Here is a 24,336-nt window from a genome sequence, read left to right on the forward strand (position 1 = left end):
CCTGCCTGAGATCCACCTCTTCCTCCTCTCTGACCACCACCAGTCTGGGGAACTAAGATGTGTTGGAGATCACATCCCGCATGCAATGAAGACTGTGTATGTGTAGGGGTGTGGACTATGGAAAACTCTAGTAACCACTTCCTTCCCCAAGGCTCAGCAACTGGGTCTCCAGGCTTTGGAGAAAGCATCCACTACTCTCAGGAAGGTTGGAGAAGAGCTGATGTTTGGGGGTGGAGATGATGGAAAGGAGCACTTGTCCAGACCAGCATCCTCACAGTTAACATCTACCCCCCCACCCCCAGCAGCATACCTCAGCTGTCACTGTGCACACTGCCATTTCTTACAGAACTGGAGAGAGAGCTGACAGCAAGTAGTGTTGTGGGGGGGCAGCACAGACAGGAAAGAAGAGGCTGCGGCTGATCCTCACACACACACAACACACACAACCACTGACAAAATCAGGTTGACACACTCCTAACAGTGACCCACACTGTCACTGACTTCCACATGTGAGTCACACTCATCAATCCCTGTCCTACACACCACCTCTGCGCGCACAGATAGGCACAATTCCTCCCCGGTCAGGCTGAAGCGCCCAGTCCCAAGGCCTCCCTACAGACTTTCTTGACGTTAGACCTTTAATCACCTAACCCAGGGAAAGGGCTTAGGATCCCGCCCCCGCTCCTCCAATTCTACAACCAAAGCCAGCTCCAATGGTTAGGAGGCCGAGCTCAAAGAAGTCAAGTACCAGGGTCGAGGCAGAGAATTGGGAGCTGACCGGTCGGTGGGGCTATTAAACGCTTCCCTTACTCTCTCTCCTGTCACTGGCCTCTTTCCGGGCACGTCCACTCGCTGCTCGCCCGGCCCGCCATCCGCCTGTCAGTCGAGTAATGAATGCGCGCTCCGGGCCCCGGGCCCCCCCGGAGTCGTTCATCACTGCCAGCCACCGCCCACCTCTCCGCCGCCCCGCGGGGAGGGCTAAGCGGCCCAGGCGGCGAGAGCCCCTCTCCCCCCACCTCGACCACTAATTGTCAGATTGAGATGTTGATTTGTCAGCCGGGAGCTAGCGCCAAAGAATCCGCAGTAAAACCCGGACTCCTTGAACTTCCACTCGACTGCGTGCGGGTTCGCCCAGCCTTGGAGCTTTTCTGGATTTGATGTGGATGTTGGATTGCATTTAAGGGATCGGGGAATAGGAGCGCAGTATCGTTCTGTTCCGATAGGAGGCGCACCAGGCCACAGACCCTCAGTTTCCCTAGGAAAGCTCTGCCTCGGGCGCAGTTTCCCTTGTACAGACCGGAGACCCTTAGGGCTTCGTTCCCCAGTCTCCCAGCAGGGGGCGCCTGGGCCACCACCCTCATCTCTTCTGCAGCTAGAGCCCTGCTTCCGCACTGGAAGCCCCCCAAGGCTGCGGTCCCCGGTCCGCCTTCAGGTCACGCCCGGGGCCATATCCTGCCCCCCCCTCTCCTGCAGGTGCCTCCGGCCTCCCCGCAGCCCTCGATTCTCCCGCAGGAGGCGCCCCTCTTGCAGGTCCGCCCTCGCCTCGCCCTAGGCGCCTAGGCTGTGGTCCCACCCCCGCCCTCTCCCCAGCCCCGGCCCCGGAGCTCCCCGGGCGGCCGGCTGAGTGACGGGCGGCCGGTGATTATGCGGAGGGGGGAGCGGGGTGCGCCGCGGGCGGCAGCGCTGACCCTTCACATTTCCGATCCGCCGGGACCCTCATCCATCCGAAGCTGCTCTTTGTCTGGCCGCCTAATTGCCGGCGGACAGGATGGATGGCGGGACCGACAGCCGCGGAATCCCTAATAAAGGCCGCGGCCGCCGGGGAGGGAGCGCGGAAAGGAGGGGGAGCAAGAAGGAAGGGGTGGAAGGAGGTGGGAGGCAGCGCCGGGCTGAGGCCGCCGACTCAGAGCCGCCGCGCGCGGCGCACGCGGGAGCCAGGCCCGCCTGGGGTGCAGGACCAGGCGTCCCGGGTCGGCCCGGGTCCGGCCGCGGTGGATATGGGGCTCGTTAAGTCTCCCGCCTGTTGGAGAAGTGGCAAGAACCGCGGGCACAAAGAGCATTCTAGGGCCGACCCCCGCTTAGCCTTGCCCTCGAGGCTTTGGGCTTGGCGCTGCCTCCTGGGCTCCGGGCTCTCGCCAGCTGGCGCCCCTCGCTCGGCCCCCCGCACAGCCCCTCCTCCGCTCACCTGTCGGTCTCCCAGCGCGGATCCAATATCCCGGCGAGAAATGAGGGGTCTGACAGCTGTCTGTGCGGCCGCGCGCCACATTTCATTAACTGGAGGCTGGAGCTGGCGCATGGTGGGGGCGACGGGGGAGCAAAAGGAGGTGGAGAGGGAGGCTAGGGCGGGGAGACGCACCTGGCCAGGGGTCAAGGGCTGCGGAAGGAAGTCAGCAGCACTATCTTGCCTGACAGACACCTTGAAAACCATCTCTGCCTCCTCCCCGTGGGATCCAGGAGGCCCAGTGGGGGCTGGCGGGGCCCTCTGAGCCCCAGGCTGCACCCAGCTGCGGTGCCAGGACTGGCAGCCCTAGGCCCGGTGGCACATTGGCCTCTCGCCCCGCCGCTAAAGCCCGCGGATCCTCGGCGCAATGGGCCAAAGCGCGAGCGGGATCTTGGGCCCAGACTGCTTTCCCACCCGTGGTGGGAGAAGGAGAGCCGCCCTGAGCGCCCCCCTCCCGGGCAGCCCAGCCCCGGCTAGCTGTCCTCTCTTTTGCCTCTTGAAAACAATTTTCCTCGGATTCATTTGGTCTCCTTCTCCAGCCCTATTCTCTGCCCACTCCTCTTCCTTCTGAACAGCTCCTCTCTGCAGCTAACTTCCTCCCACCGCTGGCCAACAATCGAGCACCTGTTGTGTGTCAGGCTCCCGGCGCTGGGGTGCGGGATGAGGGACCCCCAGCCAGGGCCCAGCCCTGGTGGCCTGATGCACACAGGTGTCCCCTGAGACCCGTCCACATCTTGCTCCCCACTCCTGCCCTGCTTCTCTCACCCTTCCACTGCCTCTGCCACATTTCTCTTCTCCAGGGCACTGAGATCAGAACTCTAGTTCCAGGGCTGCCGCTTACAGGGTGACAGGGGATAATCCATGTCTCCTTTCTGAGCTGTTTCCTCATCTGTAAAATGGAGACCATATATTCACCTCTCAGGGGTTCTGTGAGGATGCAGTAAGAACTTACATAAAAAGGGCAGCCCCGATGGCCTAGTGGTTTAGCGCCACCTTCGGCCCCCGGGGTATGATCCCAGAGACCCATCATCGAGTCCCACGTCAGGCTCCCTGCATGGAGCCTGCTTCTGCCTCTGCCTCTGCTTCTGTGTGTGTGTGTGCTGAATAAATAAATAAAAAAGAAAAGAAAAAAAAAAGAACATACGTAAAAAGCCCTAAAATACAGCAAGCACTCAATTTTATGATTTCCCTTTCCATGTTATCCCCTGTCTTCTCAGGCGGGCAAAGTTCCTTTCTCTTCATACCAGGGGTCTGGTACCAGGCAACCCAGGTTGCTTCCAGTTCTGAAGGCTCTTACATGTGGGAGTTGGAAGCCCCAGTGTGTGAGAGGGGGTGGGGACCACACTAGGAATTACCCTGAAAAGTGAGGAAGGTGAGAGTGCAAGAAAACAAAAGTGCTTTCTTAGATCTTAATGTGACATCAGCCAGTGGGTTCCTCTCCTCTTATAAGTGAAGAAACTGGAGCTTGTGGAGGTTCCCCTGCTAGTGACAGGGACAGGTCATTTGGCTAGGATCTTTCCTCCCATGAGCCCTCTCTTGCTCATCTCCTCACTCCTCTTCTTCCCTTGAGGGGGTCTGGATCAGTGAGGAGGAGTGTGGGAGAAGGAACAAAAGAGAAAACCTTCAAGGAGCCAGGACCTTTCCACTAGACTTCATAAAATTTTAACACAAAAACTTCCTCAGAGTAGAAGGCACATATCACATGCAAATAATATGCTAATCACATGCTAATCCAAAGTCTGGTCCTCAGAACTCTGACACACACCTGGCTATAAACTCTGGGGGAAATTCTTGGGAGACCCCTGGGCTCCAGGACAAGACAGACAAGAGATGTGTTCCATTTGGGCTCAGGTTATGGAGTTAGGATTCATTTTAGGATTGGAGAAGAGCCAAGTGTATAATTTGGGATTAGGGTCACAGTTAGTGCAGAGTCAAGGGTGGAGGTTAAGGTAGGATTCAGACTGGGCTGTGCTTTTATTTTATTTATTTTTAAGTAAGGTCTATGCCCAAGTGGGCCTTGAACCCACAACCCCAAGATCAGGAGTCACATGCTCCTCAGACTGACCCAGCCAGGCACCCCTGGGCTGTGCTTTGAAAGAGGGGAGTGTAGGGGACATTTTAAAGGCCTCCTTTCCCCTCCCCTTCACCCACCAGACTCGTCCCCACCTCGACTGCCCTTGCCCTGCCCTGCAGCACACTCTTCTCTGCCTACTTCCCCGTTCCTAACCTCTTCACCTCCCTGGGACCTCCCAGTTTGGCTGCCTGGGGAGCTCTGGATACGTCGTCCCAGACCCCAGCCTGGCCCTCAGCATTTCCTCTTGAGCCCAGACTCTTGGCTTCTGGCCCCAGGAGCACTGGCTGGCCTTGACCCTACCCAGGTCCTCCGTTGGCCGAATGTGACAGCTGCAGGGGAAGCAATAAGGACCTGGTGAGCTGGCAGCTTCATTCCAGAGCGTGGGGAAAGAGCAACAGAACATGAATAAATTCATGGAGCTGGCCCCTCAGCTCCCTGTGAGCCAAGCCTGCTCCCCCCCGCGGCCCCCCCACCACACAGACCCGCTGCCGCCTGCAGCCCTGCTGGTCACCGCAGCTCACAGCCTGGGCTGGGGACGGGAGAAGGGACGCTCCTGAGAGAAGAGGGCTGGGACCTGAAAGGGGCTGAGGTGAGGGGCTCAGAAAGAGGGCCTCGGTGAGTAGGAGTGGGGCGGGGAGTGGGGCTGAGAAGTGAGGGCCTCTGGCCAGCGGAGGGAGGGCACGGGTGGGGGGAGGAGGCAGGAGAGGGGTGGCAGGACCTGGGGACTTTGGGGTTTGAGGACCGGTCAGGGTAGGCCAGCGTGAGACCTGGCCTGCTCTCTCCTCTCTGATCCATCCATCATCCAGCCTGGGGGAGCCGTTCAGGAATTAGACATGCACGGGGCCGACATGGCCCTCAGCCACCCCCCCCCCCCCAGGAAGACAAATGGCGACAAAGACCTTGAATAAAATTTGTATTTATGGTTGGAGGAGGAGGTCCCTCCCCCACTGACTGCCAATCCTTTCTCTCCCAACCCTTTCAAGCATGTAGGGGCCTCCCTCCAAATCGGCCCAGCTTCAGCAACCTATTTCTTCCTGCACTATTATGGGCTGGGAGGAGCACGAAAAGGGTACAGAAAACAAGATGAAGGGAATCACCTTCCACGCAATAATCATGCCCTGGTGTGCCCTGTACCCTCCATTTTGCACAACTTATTCCTATATACTACATTTCTGACTTATCCTAGTCAATAAGAGGTCCTTTGCAGCTGACCACTCCCAGGGTCTCCAAACATCCCCACTTTTGCCAGTCCCGGCAAAACCCCCCTTTCCAAACCTCTGGTCCTGGGGTCCCTTGTGAGCAAGAAATTTCCTCCAGAGGTGCCAGACAGACCTGAAGGAAGGATGCAGGCACTAGGCTTTTTTCCTGGACCCTGACCCCTCACAGAGAGGGATCCATCAAAGCTTGTGTCCCCTCTTGGTTGCTGGGAATGACAGAAACAGTCACCTCTCACAGGAGGGTGCCCAGCATTTAATCTGCATTTTCGTTGTGTAGATTTGCATAACCGACTTCAAATCCCTCCCTCAAACATTTATTATGGGGGGGGGGGGTCCAACTTCTTTGCATTTCCTTCTGACCACAGATTTTTTGAGAAAGGGAAAGAGGGAGAGATGCTGGGGTGGGACAAGGTCTGGGACTCTGGCAGGGGTGGTGTGGGCCTGGGCAGGGCAGGGCAAGAGAGAGACTCCAGTTGCTTTCTGAGTCCGCCCCCCCCGCCCCGCCCCGCCCCGCCCCGCCCCGTCCCAGTAGATTCTCTACTCTTCAGTCCTAAGATAGGAGAGATGGTATCCGTGGGGCCCCACATTTAGGAACTAAGAGGAAGCAAAATACAAACACCTCCCTTCAAACAGCCCTCACACACATACACGCACAAAGACAACACACAGTCCACAATCCCACTCACCCAGAAACACACGGGGCCAGGGCCCCACGGCCTCGTCCACACTTGCCAGCACTCTGTCACAATGCACAGACCCAGAGCCTACCACTCCGTTGGCAGAACCGCCCCGCCCCCGCATCTTCCCCACAGTTGATATGTCACATTGGAGTCCGAACACGGACCTGGGTGTCTCTCTGCAGCGCGCCATTTACATTTCTCTCTCGATCTGTCAACCTGTCTCGGCTCCTGTCTCTCTCTCTCTGTCTCTGTCTCTCCCTCTCCCCCTCTGGGCCTGTCAGTCTCTTCTCGAAGCTTTGTCTCTGTCTCTGCGTCTCTACCTGGTTTTCTGTCTCTTTGATTTCTTTGCTTTCCTGTCGGTTTCCTGCTCACTCCCCCAGGCTGATCTGATTTCCCTCTCGTTCCCTCACTCTCTCCGCTGCTCTGCGCCCCCCAACATCGGGGGTCGAGGTTGGGGGTGGCTGGAAATTTGCCTTTTCCAGTTCAGGCCAACATGTACTCGTTGAAGCCTTTACCGTTTGTTATTGGGTCACGGCACTGAGGGGCGTGCGGTGGTGAATTTCTATCTTTTATCGGCCTTCTTGTTTGTTTGTGGGCTTTTCTTTTGGTGAGGGGGGCGCTTTTTAGCTCTGGAATCCACCTCTGTCTCCTTTCTGTGTGTACATCTCGACCCCTTTTAATCCCATATCTATATCCGGCTTCCTCCGGGCTCTGGGAACACCAAACTCAGGGTGGGGTGAAAGTAAGGGTAGGGTAGGGGCAATGAATCCCTGCAGAATCGGCTGGGAACAGGCAGGAAGCGAGAAGCTGGGGGGGCGGGGGGGACGCGGGTGGGGGCCTCCGCCTGCCCCGCCCCCGCGCTTCCCACTCTGGGCGCCAGGGGTCGCTCCGCCCCGGGCCGCTTATAGAGGCTCCCGCCGCGCCGCGGCTCACACCACCCGCACTGCCGCCCCGGGAGGGAGGGGAGGAAGGTGAGGGACGCAGAGAGGGAGCGCGCTCGCTGGAGAGAGACGCGGGGCCGGGGCTCCAGCAGGGGCTGGGGCCGCGGCCGGGGTGGAAAGGTGCGTCAGTGCTCGCCGAGAGCCGGAGCGCAAACCTCCGAGGAGGTCGCGTCCGGTGGGCGCCACCCGCAGCGCCGAGCCCGGGACGTCCAGAGCGCTGAGCAGTCCCCCGCTCCGGCCGGCCGGGAGCGATCCGTCCGGGTAGCCGGGGACCCAGCGCCGCATCCTGGAGAGCGCCGCTGCGCGGAGAGCAGGCATCCTAGATCCGTAAGAAGCCCGCCGTCCGAGAAGCCGCGGATCTCAGGCGCCCGGGCACGTTAGGCTGAACAGGAGGGTGATAGAGGACCACGGGCTTGGAGCCGTCGGGAGCCCCCTGGCGCAACTCACCGGGGGAACCTCCGCCTTGACGGAAGGTTTGGGGAACGGCACCGCCGAGGCGGGAGCCCGCAGGGGCGGGGGGGCCCGGGCGCAGCCGTCGGGGGGGCCCCGACCCAGGCCCGAGCCCGGCCACCGCCTCCGGGGCCCGCGGAGAGCCCCGGGCCTCCGCCGCCATTGCGCCCAAGAGTGAGGAGGACCTGCTGGCCCTGGCCGCGTCGCGGCTGAGCCGCCGCAAGCGGGTGGCGGGCGCGGCCGTCGGGGTGGCCATGGTGCTGCTGCTGCTGGTGGCCATTCCGCTGCTGGTGCACAGCTCCCGCGGGCCGGCGCACTACGAGATGCTGGGTCGCTGCCGCATGGTGTGCGACCCCCACGGGCCGCGAGGCCCCGGACCCGACGGCGCTCCCGCCTCCGTGCCCCCCTTCCCTCCCGGCGCCAAGGGAGAGGTGGGCCGGCGCGGCAAGGCAGGTCTGCGAGGGCCCCCGGGCCCCCCCGGGCCCAGGGGGCCTCCGGGAGAGCCGGGCAGGCCGGGTCCCCCGGGTCCTCCCGGCCCAGGCCCCGGCGGGGTGGCGCCCCCTGCCGGCTACGTGCCTCGCATCGCCTTCTACGCGGGTCTGCGGCGGCCGCACGAGGGTTACGAGGTGCTGCGCTTCGACGACGTGGTGACCAATGTCGGGAACGCTTACGAGGCGGCCAGCGGCAAGTTCACCTGCCCCATGCCGGGTGTCTACTTCTTCGCTTACCATGTGCTCATGCGCGGCGGTGACGGCACCAGCATGTGGGCCGACCTGATGAAGAACGGACAGGTGAGGTGCCCCTCCCCCCGCCCGGCCCCGCAGACCCGGTAGCCTTCCAGATCTCCCTGCACTCGTTACACTGGAGGGCTGCGTTCGAATCCCTCCCCCAGCGGCGTCAGTGAGTCCAGAAAGGCCGGGCTGCCAAGATCGTACAAATCGGTTCATTTAGCCGATTTGGAGGAGGAGGAATTGGGACCAGAGAAAGGAAATGACCTGCCCAGGGTCTCACGGAGCCTTAGGAATGGTGTCAGAATCAGAACTCGGGACTCAGAGCTTAACGCCTCTACAGCTGCCAACCTCACATCCAACTATAGGCAGCCCCGCACCAAAACTTCTTTGCTGTCTCACCCTGCCAGTTAGCGTCTTTTCTCCTCCTGTCTTGGCCCACCCTCACTTCTGAGGCAGCCCTCCGGGCTTTTGGGTTCCTCAGCATCATGATGGGCGAGTTACCTGGAGTCTGGCTCCTTTGAATTAGAATGGAACCCAGGTCTCTGGCACTGGGCAGTCCACCGCTGTTCTCATGTGGGGGCATTCAGCTTGGATTTTCGAGTAAAAGGTAAAAAAGACAACACTCGCCCAGCGGCCGGGACCAATACCAGAGCTGGCCTTACCCTTAGCTAATACTGAGTCGGGAGGCAGAGGTGGAAATCGTGTGGCAGTTCACCGGCCAGACAGGCAGCGTGATGAAAGGGGTTTGGAGGGGGAAAGAGGCAAAGGACAGATAAAGTGGAAGCTTTGGACTAGGTTCCAGAAGCCCCACATCTTCCCTGGCAACCTCTGGCTTCTGGTCAGAGTTGGAGTCACTGCCACCTTGGCTTGGGGGAATAGCTCCAAGGACTCAGTTGGAGGACTGGGACACGCAGAGGGGGAACGAGAGGCCGCAGGGCTGGGAGTTGGGGGAGGCACTTGGGCCCCACAAGCCGCAGGGTGTAAGATTGGGGCGAAGTGGTGACCTCTGAATGCCTGGCAGGGTGGGGTGGTGTTGACCGTGGCACATCAGGCCTGCTGGTCCTGGAGGTCCGAACCCCGGCTCTGCTATGGCTGCTGCACGCTCCTGCTCCAGGACTAGCAGGCGCGGCCTTGGGGTCTCCTCCCAGTAGGGCCGCCCCCAGGAACCCAAGGAAAGAGAGTGTGTGTGTCTGTATGGGAGAGCTGTATTTGTGTAAGGGAGTGTGTGCGTGATGCGAGTGTGTCTGTGGGTGCCGGGTGCGAAGGGGTGAGAATAGAGCAGTGTCCGTGTGCATGTGGCACTGAGTAGGTGTGTGTGGTCTATGCAGGGCATCTGAGCAGGAGGAGGGGGCGAGTGTCTATCTAGACTGTGCCGGTTCCTGAGGGGGCGGGGGCGGCGCAGCTCCCCACTCTGTATTCCGCGGCGCGGGCGCTGCGGCCCTGGGGACGGTAAATAGTGATTAGAATAATGATGAATAATTAATGAGTTAATAACCAGCCCCCGCGGGACGGGAAGAGGGGGGCTGGGGAAGGGGCTGGAGGCCGGAGGAGACCAGCAGAGAGGCCAGAGGGAAGAAGGGGTTACCTGTTGGGGAGGAAGGCGACCTCCATGTCGTGGCGCCGGTGGGCGCTGGAAGGGGAAAGGGCACCCAGAGGCGAGAATGCATCATTGCACCTTCCCATGGCCCGCACCCTTGCTTGCCTACTACAGACACACCTGTGCCCTATCACTGAGGGAAGGGAATGAAAGTTTAGGAGGTCAGAGCGGGCTCAGAAATCTTAGAAATCATCCTACAGGCTAGGATGATTTCAAGTGAGGACGCAAGTGAGGACGTTCAAGTGAGGACGCAAACGCTGTATGGCGTTTTTTAGGTGCAAAGCGCTGTTCTAACACACTTCATAGATAGTAACTCATTCAGTCCCGACGACCGCATGAGGTCGGCTCGACCCTTACCTCCCAGCTTGTGGAGAAGGCGCGGAGCTTGCCGAGTCGCACAGCTGGTGAAGGGCAGGACCTGGGCTCAGGACCCGCTGCCTCCTGCCCTCCCAGCCCCTGCAGCCTGCTACCCTGGCGCCGCCTCCGCCACCCCAGGCCCGCCCAGGGCGTGAGCGGCGCGTCCGATTCTCCCCGCTAGGTCCGGGCCAGCGCCATTGCTCAGGACGCCGACCAGAACTACGACTACGCCAGCAACAGCGTCATCCTGCACCTGGACGTGGGCGACGAAGTCTTCATCAAGCTGGACGGCGGGAAGGTGCACGGCGGCAACACCAACAAGTACAGCACCTTCTCCGGCTTCATCATCTACCCGGACTGAGCAGGGCCCCACCCCCCGCGCCCCCGTCGCCCCCCGCCCTCGCTCCCCTCTCACCCGCCTTCAGCCGACCCCACCCAAGGCGCCACCCCGTCCTTCGAGAGCCTGGCGGTGGGGCGGACCCTCCCGCTCCCGGAGGCGGCCTTGCTGGGGGGACTCCCCGCGCTCCGGAGTCGGAGCGGCCGGGGGAGGGGGAGCAGAGCGGCCCGGGAAGGGACCCCCCGCGTCCGAGCGCGCGCCCGGGCGAGCCAGCCGGGCGGAGAGGGGCGGGGGTCGGGGCCCCCCTACCGCCGGGAGCTGGGGAACAGCTCCACTGCCCGGAGCTGCAAGCAGAAAGCAAGCCCAGGCAGTATTTGGCGGTGGTCGTGTGGTGTGTGCGTGTGCGTGTGCGCGTGTGCAGTTGGAAGCGCTCGGAGGTGGAGAGCAGAAACAGGAGCCCATCTAGGTGGGAGGAGAGGAAACATCTGGCTGGCGCTGGTCCTCTGTCACCACGACTTTCTCTTACCATCCTCTCCTCCCTTCATCTCCGTTTTCGGGCTCCAGGCTCTGGCCTAGCAGCCTTCCTGTGAACTGGAGGGACCAGTGAATTCTTTCCTAGCATTTGAAACGCATTCTGTACAGTCCCCATTTCACCCCCATCCTGCCTAGGCCCTAGGGCTACAGCTGCTGTGGCCTCTTCCAATAAAGTGAAGTTGGAGAATGTGTGTGCTTCTTAACTGGGTGCAGAGTGGGAGGAAACAGCTGACCCTTTCCCTCACTCCTCTCAAGGACTCTCTCGCCTAACCAGTCTCTCTGCCAGAGGCAAAGGTTTACTTATTCCTGGCAAGGCCTGTCTCTGGGGGGAGAAGAGGAGGGGAGTAGCCCAGGGCTTCTACTCTGATATGGAAAGGGAGGAGTATCAGCTTCAGGAGAGCTTTGAGGCCTGTACTGTAGGGAGACGCCAGCCAGAATGACATGAACAAGGGAGGATTCCAGAGATAGGGGTCTGGTGCTTCTGCTTTAGGCGTGATGCGGGGGAGTTGTGAAAAGAGGACCCTAGGGGATGAGGGCCGTTGCTGATGGCTCCTGGGAGTGGCATTGATCTCAAAAAGCAAGAGCACGTCCTTAAAGGTCCAGATTTGCCACCCCCCACCCCCCAGTACACACACACACACACACACACACACACACACACAGTCACAGAGCTTGCTGAGGGTGGGGTGGGCAGGAGTGGGATGTCCCTGTAGGACAGCTCCTGGGCAGGGAGCCTGGGGGATCCGGAGAGCCGAGGGCCTGCCTCTAAGCTGGGGGACACTGCCACCGTGTGGGCAGCTGGAGAGCAACAGCTCCGGCTGACCTAGATCAGCCCAGAGGGAAACTGACATTTGGACACTTTAGAAACTTTATTGAAGGATAAAGGGTATCAGCTCCCAGTCTCCTGGGGTGGACAATAAATAAAGGCTAAAAAGGAAGGGGCAAGGCAGGGCAGGAGGTGGATGCATCATGACAGAGAGTCCTGTGGGGCAGCAGGACCAACTGGAATAAAACACTGGAGAGGAAGAAGACTGTCAGCGCAGCAATCCTTGAACTATAGCCAACCCTTCCCCACTGACCTCTGCAAAGAAGTAGAGGCTGGAGCCCCCCGCCCCCCGCCCCCGCCTCTGCCCCCCTGCCCAGGCCTCCTCCCCCTCCCCCAAACCACCGTGTTTTCTGGAGGCTGGAGGCGCGCTGGGCAGGCACAGCCTGGCTATGGACAGGGGTGCTCACCAGGGCATCCTGCCATTCAAGCAGCGTGGCCACAGGGTTGGTGCAGACCCGGGGGGAGCCTGAGGGTGGGGCTCGGCTGGTGTAGAAGGCACATTCATCATCCAGGCGGGCCTCATGGAAGCAGTGGATGGCAGTCAGACATGCTTTGAGGCGCTGCCTCAGGGCCAGGGTTCGAGGGGCAAGACCGCTGGGACCTGAGGGCCGAAGGCCAAGGAGACTTCAGGGCAGGCTCTGGAGTCCTATACTCCCACCATCTACTGCCCTTTCCCACTCCCCCGACCAGGGGCCAAGACAATTAGGAGCACATTAGAGCTCGAGGGGCAACTCCTCCCTTCTTTCTGAAAGAGCGCCAGGCTGGGGGGTGCAGGGAGCAGGGCAGGTGGAGGAAAGAAAAGCCTGGAACCACCCGGTGCAAGGAAGGGGCCCCGCTCCCAGTGAGAGATGAGGATCTCCTTTGTTCACAAGCCCTTCTGACCAACTCCTTACCTGCCTGGCCTGTTGGCGGCCTCAGAGACTGGAGTGAGTGAATAGGGGGGCTGGCACAAAGTGGGCGTTGGGAGGAGAAGGTCAGGCTGGTGGTGGCTGGAGTCCACTGCCGGCAGCAAGGCTGTGGGCTGGCCTCTGGACTTCTAGGTTCCAGGGGGCCGGCCTCTGATGCCCCAGGCTCTATCCTAGGGGAGGCCTCTAGGAGTCCAATCTGCCTGTGGGAGTCTACCTGAAGGCATCCGGGCTCTACTGGAGGGCAGGGCTCTGATACCTCAGGCTCTTCCTGGGCAGAGGGTCCTGGCATCCCAGGCTCCCTCCTATGGCCGGACTCTGAGGGCCCTGGCTCTGCTGGAGGGCAGGACTGAGCCATCTCCAGCTTTGCTTCCGGGCAGGGCTGTGGTTCCTCACACTCCTCTGGCAGGCAGGGCTCTGGTAGTCCAGAGTGCTGTGACAGTCCAGGAAGGTGTAAGTCCCCTGCATTATGCTCCGGGGCATTCAGCGTTCTAGAAACCTCAGCCAGCAGGGGCTGAAGTTCAACCATATCCAGAGAGGAGCCTCCATTATGGGGCGCACACTTGTCCCCAGCAAGCCCTTCTACCTCCTTTCGCAACAGCTGCTGCAGGATATTGATGCGCTGTGGGTAGGAGAAGAGTACACAGGGTGATGTCAAGGTGTTTGGGTTCCACTGTCCGCCCACACGGTCCTGTTCCCGCACTCTCCTCTCCGCCTGTGTCCCCTTCCCAGCTCTGTCACTGCTGATCAGCCATCAAGGCTGTCACCCACACGGACGCACCTGCAGCTTCAGCTCTTGGAGCGTGGGGGTTGTACCAGGGTGGGGTCCAGGAGGAGTTGCCACAGGAGGGTTCCCAGGCCCCTCCTGCACCTTCCTACAGCTCTCCTGGTCAAATAACCGGACTGCAATCTGCTCCTGCCACAGGGGAGAACAGGGGTTCTGTGAGGAAGCCAGTCCAGGGCAGGAAGAGGATCAATCTGATGCCACCCTCAGGAGGAAGGGGTCAGGTTAGCCGAGAGGCCCTGAACGTAGATTAGGAGAGCCGGCAGAGGAGCAGGGTGGGTTGGGGGGCTTCCAAGAGAGCCCACCTGCCTCCGACTGCTGGGCTCAGGCCAACAGGACCCAGCGAGGGATGTCAGCAGGGAAAGGCTTCAGGCACTTACCCAGGGCAGGGCAGGCTCTTCAGGACATGACTGAGGGGACAGACCAGTCAAACACGGGGCCTGGGACAGAAGTGAGACCGCATCACTCTCCCCACCCATCCATTCCCTTCCTCCCCGCCCGGGGCCAGGAGGTCAGCTACTTCCCTGCTCCCTCTTACCTGTTGAACTCTGGGGCCCGACAGGATAGGCGTGAACTGGGTTTGGGGACGAATGGCAAGACGCCGCAACACTGAATACGAGGTCTGGGGAGAGAGGAGGATGGCTGAACGGGAGCAAAACCCAGACCTGGCAGGGATCCCAGCCAGACTATTGTGCCCTCACCCAGCCCCCAGGAGTGGTGGATACAAACTAAAACGGAAGGGCCAGGAGAGGGTACGCGCTGAGCCCGTCCAAAGGGCGATGGATGGCTGATGGAAGGTGGCCCCCCATGGCCAGGGGAGGGTATCAGGTGGGAGGCACTGGTGTCCTGTGGGGAGGAACAAGGTGGAAGAGTGATCGCCCGCCCTCTGCATTCCTAGTCTCCTCATTATGGCAGCCAGGGTGATTCTTTGAAGACCTACTCAAATCCTGCCTCTCCCCTGTTCATCGCCCCTCCCCGTGGAAGGCCACGCATTCCAAATAAAAGCCAAGGCCTCATGCTGGTTTATAAATCCTAATGCAATCTGATCTTGCCATCACCCTAAGCTCACTTCCTGCTGTCCTCCTTATTCTGCTTCGGCCTGGCTAGGGTCTCCTTTCTTAAACACACATTCCCATGTCAGGGCCTTTGCATCTGCAATTCCCTTGGCCTGGACCTTTCTTTCCCCAGATCTCTGTACAGTTCACGTCCCCAACTCCTTTCAGTCTTCACTTAAATGTCATCTTCTCAGTAAGATTTCCCTGACCAATCTATTTGAAATCAAAATACCCCCTCCCCTACATCCCTACCCCCTTCGGTGTCTACTTTTTTTTTTTTTTTAATTCATCAGCACCTGACATGCTATATATTTTACATACAGGTTTTTTTTTTTTTTTTGTCTCTCCCTTCTAGAATGTGAATTTATTTACTACTATATATCTAGAACCTAGAGTACCGCTTGGCACACAGTAACTGGTCGATAAACACTTGTAGAGTCAATGAATGTCAGATCTGCCTCACTCTCCGCACTGATCTGATGCATGATACAAATCTATACCAGACCATGACCTCTCAGCCCCAGGTTCCAGACAGCTGGTAAACAGAGGCTAGTCCTACTCTGGACAGACCTTGGGCCCATGGGGCAAACACAGCTCAATTAACATCCCAAGGCCCACCCACAATCCTCTGGTGCTGGCTGGTGCCAGAGAATTCCCCCAAACATCTCCCCTGCCTCCTCCCCATCCCAGAAGGGTCACATCTCACCCTGGTGTGGGTTCTCTCTCTTAATGGTACCCGTTGGGCCAGACCTAGGGGGCCCCCTCCTCCTTCATCTGAGCGAGTAACAACTTCATGTTCTCCTTCAGGAAGAGAGGGAGCTAGGAGGAGACAGGAAGTTAGCTGTAGTGCTAGAACACACACCACTGTCTGGCACAGGGTTTTGCAACCTCCAGAGAGGGTATGCCAGTTTGACAGCCCCCACTGTACCATCGAGGTGGGGACCCATCCAGCATCCCCTTGGAGCCCAGCACTATCTCAGTAATCACTTATTAATCAGAACGCCCCAAGTGGGCTAAGGGGGTGATGATGGTCCTTAGGGCTGAGGACAGAACAGTGAGTGGAAGGTAAATCTTATAGAAAGTGGCAGAGAAAGGGTTGAAGTGGGGACCACCTCCTTTGACACAAGTGCAACAGGGCAACCTCTAGCCTATCAGGATCCCTTCCTTTGTGGCTCCTTCCGACATGGCCTTCCCCTCATGCAGCCTTCCCCAACTGCTGAGCTTTCTCCTGTCTTGCTCCCAACTTTAGGCAGCCCACCTACTCCTGTCTTCTTCCCATGGCTGGACACACTCACCAGGCTGGACTGGGGTCTCCAGGAGCAATCCTGAGGTCTGGCTCACCGAAGTCCTGATGACAATAAGGACAGCAACTAGCAGTCACTGAGTACCAAGTATGAGCTGGGCACTTTGCTAAGTGCTTTACAAACATCATCTCATGTAAGTCTTTGTGCAACAATCTCTAACAATACAAGAATTATCCTCATTTGACAGATGAAAGAACCTGAAACCTGGAGGTTAAGGCAAGCTTACACTAGTAAGTGCTGAGAATTAGGAGTCAAACCCAAATCCCATTCATTGCCATCATCTATGCTCTAGCCACTAAACAAAAGAGATAGTATTTCTCATTTCTGTTTCTTCTTCCCCCACAACCTGAAAAAACTGATGTCATACTGAAGGTTGGCCGTAGAGGCCTGAACCCTATTCCAAGGGTTCAGCCTGGGCAGCCACATATTTCCCCCTTCCCCTCCTGGGTTGCTAGGAAGTCCTAAAGCTACTGGAAAGAACCCTGAATCAGACACTGGATCATTTTCTTCCAAATGATCCTTTCCCCCCTCACCGGCTGCTGCCACCTGTCACTCTTCTCAGCTCCTGGAAACTGGGGTGAGTAGAGGGGTGAAAGGAAGGTCCTGAAGGTGGAATCTGACCCACGGGAGCAAGAGGAAAAAAGCAGAGTCAGAGGTGGGCTCTGAAGCTTCAGACCTCACCATCAGCCCCATCAGCCTCCACAACCCCTCTGGCTCGTCAGGAGGTATCTTCCCTCCTAAGGCCCAGTTTTGTCCCAGGGAGGAGCTCCCAGAAGCATTGAGCATCATCAGCTCCTCAAGGGCACTCACCAGAGCCTCTAGCCTCTGAGAACACAAGGTGCGGCTGCGAGGTCCTGGTCCTTCCAGCCTCGAGAAGCAGGAAGCCCTGGTAGGGTCCAGTCGGTGGGCAGGGGTTCTAGGGGCTAAATATGCAGAAGCCCGGGCACCCTGACACCACAAAAAGAGGCTATTAGCCCAAGCTCAGGACTCCCTCCTTGGCCCACACCAGCCACTGTTCTGTCCTCAGCCCTAAGGACCTCTATCCCTCCTCATAGTCTATTTTATTACCTGGCCCCTACGGGTGGTGCCTCCTTGGCTCCCTCGAACCAGTATTCTCTGAGCCAGACTGGGCTGGCGCCCCAGGAGACAGCTCTTAACCCCCTCACCTGACAGGATGGTGGCCAGGGCTGCAGGGTCGGCCACAAACTCTACAGTCCCTGGAGCCTCTGCAAGAGAAGAGAAGGAAAGGTGAAAAGGAACAGGAAGGAGGAAGGCTGAAGAGTCAGCAGTCACCTTGTGGTGCAAGAGTGAGCTGAAGAGACTCATATTATTGAACTCAGTTCACCGAAGTTCATGGAACTTTATGTAAGACACGATCCTAGGCACTGGGGCTCAAAGAGGAATGAGAAACCCCCCAGCCTCGGGAAGTTACCATCAAACTAGAGTGAGGTGACAGGCTCAAGCCAAGGCATGGATGTGTTATGAAAGAAGTACTGCCAAGTATTAGAACACAGAGGAATTGATTGTGACTAAGGGGGCTGGAAAGGCTCTAGAAGAGATGACATTTTGCTAAAGGAAAGAGAGGGCTTCCAGGAGTAGAGAGTTTACCAGGAGCAGGGTGCAGGATTCAGAGCAGGCAGGAGACCAGGTTAGTGGAAAGCTCCCAAATCCCACTGGATGCATCATCCCCTTCCCCCACACCCACACAAAGAGACTGTGTTTTCAAGCCTCCAAAGGGTACCTGTCTGGGGAGGAGGCTTAGGCCCCACATTCTGTACCCCAGGGCTAGGCCTCAGTTCCTCCAAGGGGTTCCGGAGCTGAGTGCTCCCCAGTGATCTCTCTGATTTCTCTGTTTGATGTGTGACTTTCGGCCTGGGGCCTGCTGAGTCGACAGGGCATTGAATACTGAACTTCTGCACCAATCTCTGGGGGAGGGGAGGACAAAAGGCTGGGGCTCAGCTTTGGGGCACATTGGTGGCATGAGCTGTCTCCTTGCAGCTACTGTCTTCACCCACAGACCCCCTCTTACCTTTGGATCTTGGTTCTCCTGGTCCAGGACACAGGATTTGACTGTGGGGAGAGGCGGGCGTCTCTGAGAGCGTACGGGAATCTTGCTAGGGGTGGGAGATACGCCCCTGGGGAGCGGATCCTTCGTGGCTTGGAGGGTGGGCATGACTGCTACAGCTGAGGTGGGGAGGGAAACAGGACCTCAGGTCAAAGGTCAGCCAGTTCGAAGCATCAGTTCCGACCTTCCTGAAGCTCCCACCTCCGCCCAAACCCATGCGCCCAGAAGACCCGATGCTTCCAAGGCCGCTGCAGGAAGCCCCTCCCTCCAGATACCCCGACTCTACTCTTCGGCTCCAGGACCCCGAGCTGCCTCTCCTCCCTATGAGCCCCGCGGCCCCCATTCCCTCTACGATCTCCATGCCGCACCTTCCTCGGAGCCACCGCGGCTCACCCCGATTTCATTCGCTCTTTCTTGACTGGCTTCAGCAGCAGCTACTTCCCCAGTTTGTAAAATACGCCAAGCCCCTGATTGGCTCTTCTGCGCTCCCCGGAGGCGCGTGACACCTGGCTGAGCTGTCCAATCCACGGGCTCCGGAGGCGGGGCCAGAAGAAGGACTGGTGGTCGAGCCGCTCTCCGGCCAGGAAAAAACTGACCCGACTCAGCCAGCCAATCGGAGAGCGGAGCGCGGGGAGGGGGGCGGGAAAAGAGAAAGAGGGCGGGCATTCTGAGGTTGGGAAGGCGTGGCCCTCCAAGTCCCGGCCACAACGGGCGCTGCCGACTCTCGCGAGGTCTCGGGACTGCTCGGAGCAGGAGCGGTCCAGGCTGTGCGGGATGGGCGGGCGGTGCGGGAGAGGCCGAGGGCGCCGGCGGCGGGCGCGACCCCACACCCGACTGACCCGAGCGCGGCGCGAGCTCAGGGGACGCAGCTGCAGACGCGTAGAAGAAACGTCTTTTCCACTTGGTGCCTGGGAGGAGGAAGCGCCTCCAAACGGATGGAGAGGGCTGGAGGCAATAGAACTGAGCCCAACGATGATGAACCATCTTTGGGGCACTTGGGGGGCTCAACCGCTTAAGCCTCCGACTCTTGACTTTGGCTCAGGTCACGATCTCCGGGTGGCGAGATCCAGCCCCACGTGGGGCTCTGCACCCAGGGGAGACTCCCCTTGAGATTCTTTTCTCTCTCTCCCTCTCTCTGCTTGCCCCCAACCCGATTCTCTCTCTCTCTCTCTCTCAAGTAAATAAATAAATCTTTAAAAATAATAATAATAGGGGAGACCCGGTGGCGCAGCGGTTTAGCGCCGCCTTCGGCCCAGGGCCTGATCCTGGAGACCTGGGATCGAGTCCCCGCCTCGGGCTCCCTGCATGGACCTGCTTCTCCCTCTTCCTGTGTCTCTGCCTCTCTCTGTGTGTGTCTCTCATGAATAAATAAATAAAATCTTTAAAAATAATAATAAATAGGGACGGCTGGGTGGCCCAGTCCTTGATCATCGACCTTTGACTCAGGTCGTGATCCCAGGGTTCCCAGGATCGAGTCCCACATCGGGCTCCCTGCCTGCAGGGAGCCTGCCTCTCCCTCTACCTGTGTCTCTGCTTTTCTCTGTGTCTCTCATGAATAAATAAGCAAAATTTTAAATAAATAACCCAACCATCTCACAGGAGCCTCACAGCCTGGTCAGGCGTGGTCTCCATTTCACAGACTCAGACAGCGTCACTGGAACTCATTCCACTCAACAGGCATGGAAGAGGGAAGACGGTGTCACTGTTACTGGCAGGCAGGGGTGTGAAACTGAGGGAACCTAGAATATCCCGGTTAGACTGGAGGGGTGACCTCCAATGGAACATGGGAAAGTGGTGATGGTTACAAGTGTACAGGACTCTGGTAGGACTGTCCCTGACTTCCGCGGGTTCTATTACTCAGGCCAAGAACCCGGAGGTATTCTGAACTCCTTGGTTCCCTTACATTCTCTCGTTCACTCTTACTACTTTTGTATCTGTAGGACTCATTTACTCTTCCTCTTCACCACCGACACCCTAATCCACCCTAACCTAGCCTAGTGGATTGGAAGAGTCTCCCACCCTCCATTCCCTCTTGCTTTCCATTTTAATACCTTCGCCACAGGGCAGCTAGAGCAATCTTTCCAAAACTGCAAATCTGGTCCTGTTACCACTGTGCCTTGACTGTTCCTCTTCCCCACTCCCCGTCTTGTTCTCTGCTTTCCAACTTCACTGCCTCTTTCAGTTCCTCAAACTCGTCATGTGCCTTCTAGTCTCTCTGCCTGGAATGCCTTTTTAAAAAGTATTTCTTAATTTAAATTCAATTAATTAACATATAGTGTATTAGTATCAGAGGTTCAGTGATTCATCAGTCATATATAACACCCAGTGGTCATTACATCACAGGCCCTCCTTAATCTCCATCACCCAATTACCCCATCCCCCCCTCCAGGAACCCTGTTTGTTTCCTGATTAAGAGTCTCTTATGGGGGATCCCTGGGTGGCGCAGCAGTTTGGTGTGGGCCTTTGGCCCCAGGGCGTGATCCTGGAGACCCGGGATCGAATCCCACGTCGGGCTCCCAGTGCATGGAGCCTGCTTCTCCCTCTGCCTATGTCTCTGCCTCTCTCTCTCTCTCTCTCTGTTACTATCATAAATAAATAAAAATTAAAAAAAAAAAGTCTTATGGTTTGTCTCCCTCATGTTTTATTTTTTCCTCCCCTCCCTTATGATCCTCTGTTTTTTTTTAAAGGGACACAAGTTTTATTTGAACAAATTATATAAACTTTTCTTTTTTATTTATTTATTTTTCTTTATTTATTTATGATAGTCACACAGAGAGAGAGAGAGAGAGGCAGAGACACAGGCAGAGGGAGAAGCAGGCTCCATGCTCTGGGAGCCCGACGTGGGATTCGATCCCGGGTCTCCAGGATCGCACCCTGGGCCAAAGGCAGGCGCCAAACCGCTGCGCCACCCAGGGATCCCCTCTTTTTTTTATAATAAATTTATTTTTTATTGGTGTTCAATTTACCAACATACAGAATAACACCCAGTGCTCATCCCGTCAAGTGCCCCCCTCAGTGCCCGTCACCCAGTCACCCCCACCCCCCGCCCTCCTCCCCTTCCACCCCCCCTAGTTCATTTCCCAGAGTTAGGAGTCTTTATGTTTTGTCTCCCTTTCTGATATTTCCCACACATTTCTTCTCCCTTCCCTTATATTCCCTTTCACTATTATTTATATTCCCCAAATGAATGAGAACATACAATGTTTGTCCTTCTCCGATTGACTTATTTCACTCAGCATAATACCCTCCAGTTCCATCCACGTTGAAGCAAATGGTGGGTATTTGTCGTTTCTAATGGCTGAGGAATATTCCATTCTATACGTAGACCACATCTTCTTTATCCATTCATCTTTCGATGGACACCAAGGCTCCTTCCACAGTGTGGCTATTGTGGACATTGCTGCTAGAAACATCGGGGTGCAGGTGTCCCAGTGTTTCATTGCATCTGAATCTTTGGGGTAAATCCCCAACAGTGCAATTGCTGGGTCGTAGGGCAGGTCTATTTTGATCCTCTGTTTTGTTTCTTAAATTCCACATATGAGTGAGATCATATGATAATTGTCATATGATATTTCACTTAGCATAATACCCTCTAGTTCCATCCATGTCATTGCAAATGGAAGGTTTTATGTTTTTGTGGCTGAGTAGTATTCCTTTACATATACATATGTATATATATCATCTTCTTTATCCATTCACCTATCAATGGACATCTGGGCTCTTTCCATAGTTTGGTTATTGTGAACATTGCTGCTATAATCATTGGGGTGCAGGTGACCCTTCGGATCACTACATTTGTATCTTTGGGGTAAATCCCTAGTAGTGCAATTGCTGGGTCATGGGGTAGCTCTATTTTCAACTTTTTGAGAAACTTCCACAATGTTTTCCAGAGTGGCTGCACCAGCTTGCATTCCCACCAGCAGAGTAAGAGGGTTCCCCTTTCTCCGCATCCTCGCCAACATCTATTCTTTCCTGACTAATTTTAACCATTCTGACTGGTCTCATTGTGGTTTGGATTTGTATTTCCCTGATGCCGAGTAATGTTGAGCTTTTTTTCATGTGTCTGTTGGCCCTTTGTATGTCTGCTTTGGAGAAATGTCTATTCATGTCTTCTGCCTCTTTCTTTCTTTCTTTCTCTCTTTCTTTCTCTCTTTCTTTCTCTCTTTCTTTCTTTCTTTCTTTCTTTCTTTCTTTCTTTCTCTTTCTTTCTTTCTTTCTTTCTTTCTTTCTTTCTTTCAGATTTATTTATTCGAGAGAGAGGCAGAGACACAGGCAGAGGGAGAAGCAGGCTCCATGTAGGGAGCCCGACATGGGTCTCTCCAGGATCATGCCCTGGGCTGCAGGCGGTGCTAAACTGCTGAGCCACCTGGGCTTCCCATTTCTGCCCATTTCTTGATTGGATTATTTGTTTTTGGGGTGTTGAGTTTGAAAATGGTCTGTATAGATTTTTGGATACTAGTTTGCTATCTAATAACACATTAGCAAATATCTTCTCCCATTCTGTCCATTGTCTTTTGGTTTTGTCAGCTGTTTCCATTGCTGTGCAAAGGCTTTTTATCTTGACGAAGTCCCATTAGTTCATTTTTGCCTTTGTTCCCTTGCCTTTGGAGACATGTCTAGAAAGAAGTTGCTGTGGCCAAAGTCACAGAGGTTACTGCCTGTGTTTTTCTCTAGGATTTTGATGGATTCTTGCCTCACATTTAGGTCTTTCATCCATTTTGAGTTAGTTTTTGTGTATGGTGTAAGGAAATGGTCCAGTTTAATTCTTCTGTATGTAGCTGTCCAACTTTCCCAACATCATTTATTGAAGAAACTTTTTCCCATTAGATATTCTTTCCTGCTTTGTCAAAGATTAGTTGACCATAGAGCTGAGGGTTCATTTCTGGGTTCTTTACTCTGTTCCATTGATCTATGTGTGTGTTTTTATGCCAGTACATATTGTCTTGATGATTAAAGCTTTGTAATAGAGCTTGAAGTTGGAATTATGATGCCATCAGCTTTGGTTTTCTTTTTCAACATTCCTTTGGCTATTTGGGGTCTTTTCTGGTTCCATACAAATTTTAGGATTATTTGTTCCAGCTCTGTGGAAAAAGTTGATGGTATTTGATAGGGATTCAATTGAATGTGTAGATTGCTCTAGGTAGCATAGACATTTTAACAATATTTTTTCTTCAAATCCATGAGCATGAAACATTTTTTCCATTTTTTTGTGTCTTCCTTCATTTCTTCATGAGTGTTCTATAGTTTTCTGAGTACAGATCCTGTGCCTCTTTGGTTAGGTTTATTCCTAGGTACCCTATGGATTTTGGTGCAATTGTAAATGAGATCTACTCCTTAATTATCTTTCTTGTGTCTCATTGTTAGTTCAGAGAAATGCAACTGATTTCTGTGCATTGATTTTGTATCCTGTCACTTTACTAAATTCCTGTGTGAGTTCTAGCAAGTCTTGGGTGGATTCTTTTGGTTTTTGTACATAGAGTAGTGTGTAGGAATGCCATTTTTGCTTCCACCTTGCCTATTCATGCCTCCAAATTGATATTCACTGTTACTTCCTTTAGAGACCTTCCTTGGACCCCTCTACTCACAACCCACCCTAATTTTTAAAAAGATTCCTTGGCTATGTGCTCTCAGAGAACAGTGTTTGTTTCCTCAGAGCATGTATCTCAGTTGGTAATTGATTATTCATCAATTCATCAATGTGAACATAATATATTGTGTTTATTAAATTCGATCTCCCTGCTAGACCTCCATGAGGATGGCGACCTTTTGTTTTTGGCTTACCATAATATTTTCAATGCCTTGCTTTGTGCCTGCCTTGTAAAGTGCTCAGTATTTGTTGAATGAGTCAATGAAGGGATGAATAATTGATCAAATGAATGCATGGAGTGACAGGGAAGACCTCCAAGAAGTATTATTTGAACTTCATCTTTAAAAGAGAGAAGGCTGTTCTACAAAGACAAAAAAAAAGAAAGAATATGGAGTGTTCAGAGAATAGTGAGCTCTTAGGGTGGATGGAATGTAGGAAATATAGGAAATAAAACTAGAAAGGTGGTCTGAGTTGAGGGAAAGAAAATCACCTCATTCCACTGACAGGCACTGTGAATGTGCCAGATTCTGGCCACTAGGCCCACAGGGCTGGTTACTAACAAGCATTGTGCACCTACTGTGTGGAAAGCCCTTTGCTAGGTGCTTGGGCTACTGGGAGGAATAAGGACAAGTTTTGAAAGATGAGGAGGCATCAGGATGGAGGTTGGCTAT

General features: G+C 55.7%; 2 protein-coding genes across 4 annotated transcripts; one reads left to right on the forward strand and one right to left on the reverse strand.

Annotated features, from left to right (window-relative positions):
- The first annotated feature begins 7,061 nt into the window (after nucleotides 1–7,061).
- Nucleotides 7,062–11,328, forward strand: C1QL4 (complement C1q like 4). The gene is made up of 2 exons (XM_077870180.1): nucleotides 7,062–8,374; nucleotides 10,450–11,328. Exons 1-2 carry the CDS (start codon nucleotides 7,838–7,840, stop codon nucleotides 10,627–10,629), a joined length of 717 nt encoding a protein of 238 aa, XP_077726306.1. The 5' UTR covers nucleotides 7,062–7,837; the 3' UTR covers nucleotides 10,630–11,328.
- Nucleotides 11,329–11,989: 661 nt separating this feature from the next.
- On the reverse strand, nucleotides 11,990–18,599 carry TROAP (trophinin associated protein). Of its 3 annotated transcripts, none has more exons than XM_077870177.1 (15): nucleotides 18,447–18,599; nucleotides 18,043–18,197; nucleotides 17,755–17,938; nucleotides 17,082–17,239; nucleotides 16,824–16,961; nucleotides 16,547–16,629; nucleotides 16,005–16,057; nucleotides 15,416–15,528; nucleotides 14,384–14,500; nucleotides 14,193–14,276; nucleotides 14,035–14,094; nucleotides 13,652–13,786; nucleotides 12,859–13,492; nucleotides 12,373–12,566; nucleotides 11,990–12,154 (listed from the first exon to the last, which is right to left on the reverse strand). In XM_077870177.1, exons 2-15 carry the CDS (start codon nucleotides 18,184–18,186, stop codon nucleotides 12,107–12,109), a joined length of 2,145 nt encoding a protein of 714 aa, XP_077726303.1. In that variant the 5' UTR covers nucleotides 18,187–18,197; nucleotides 18,447–18,599; the 3' UTR covers nucleotides 11,990–12,106. The 3 variants fall into 3 exon arrangements, with proteins under 3 accessions (XP_077726303.1, XP_077726304.1, XP_077726305.1); XM_077870178.1 differs by having other exon boundaries at nucleotides 11,990–12,220; XM_077870179.1 differs by lacking the exons at nucleotides 16,005–16,057; nucleotides 16,547–16,629; nucleotides 16,824–16,961 and having other exon boundaries at nucleotides 17,180–17,239.
- Nucleotides 18,600–24,336: the final 5,737 nt, after the last annotated feature.

Source organism: Canis aureus, chromosome 25 (assembly GCF_053574225.1).
Source record: "Canis aureus isolate CA01 chromosome 25, VMU_Caureus_v.1.0, whole genome shotgun sequence".
In the NCBI taxonomy this organism is placed as follows: Eukaryota; Metazoa; Chordata; class Mammalia; order Carnivora; family Canidae; genus Canis; species Canis aureus.

What these genes read in the sequence shown, in the direction of transcription:
- TROAP (XM_077870177.1), bottom strand. Translation starts at nt 18,186, where the DNA reads ATGCCCACCCTCCAAGCCACGAAGGATCCGCTCCCCAGGGGCGTATCT. An exon ending in CTCAGAGGCTAGAGGCTCTG is followed by an intron (nt 16,630 to 16,823) that starts GTGAGTGCCCTT and finishes CCCGTGGGTCAG; the next exon opens with ATTCCACCTTCAGGACCTTC. An exon ending in TTGAATGGCAGGATGCCCTG is followed by an intron (nt 12,155 to 12,372) that starts GTGAGCACCCCT and finishes CTTCCTCTCCAG; the next exon opens with TGTTTTATTCCAGTTGGTCC.
- C1QL4 (XM_077870180.1), top strand. Translation starts at nt 7,838, where the DNA reads ATGGTGCTGCTGCTGCTGGTGGCCATTCCGCTGCTGGTGCACAGCTCC. An exon ending in ACCTGATGAAGAACGGACAG is followed by an intron (nt 8,375 to 10,449) that starts GTGAGGTGCCCC and finishes TCTCCCCGCTAG; the next exon opens with GTCCGGGCCAGCGCCATTGC.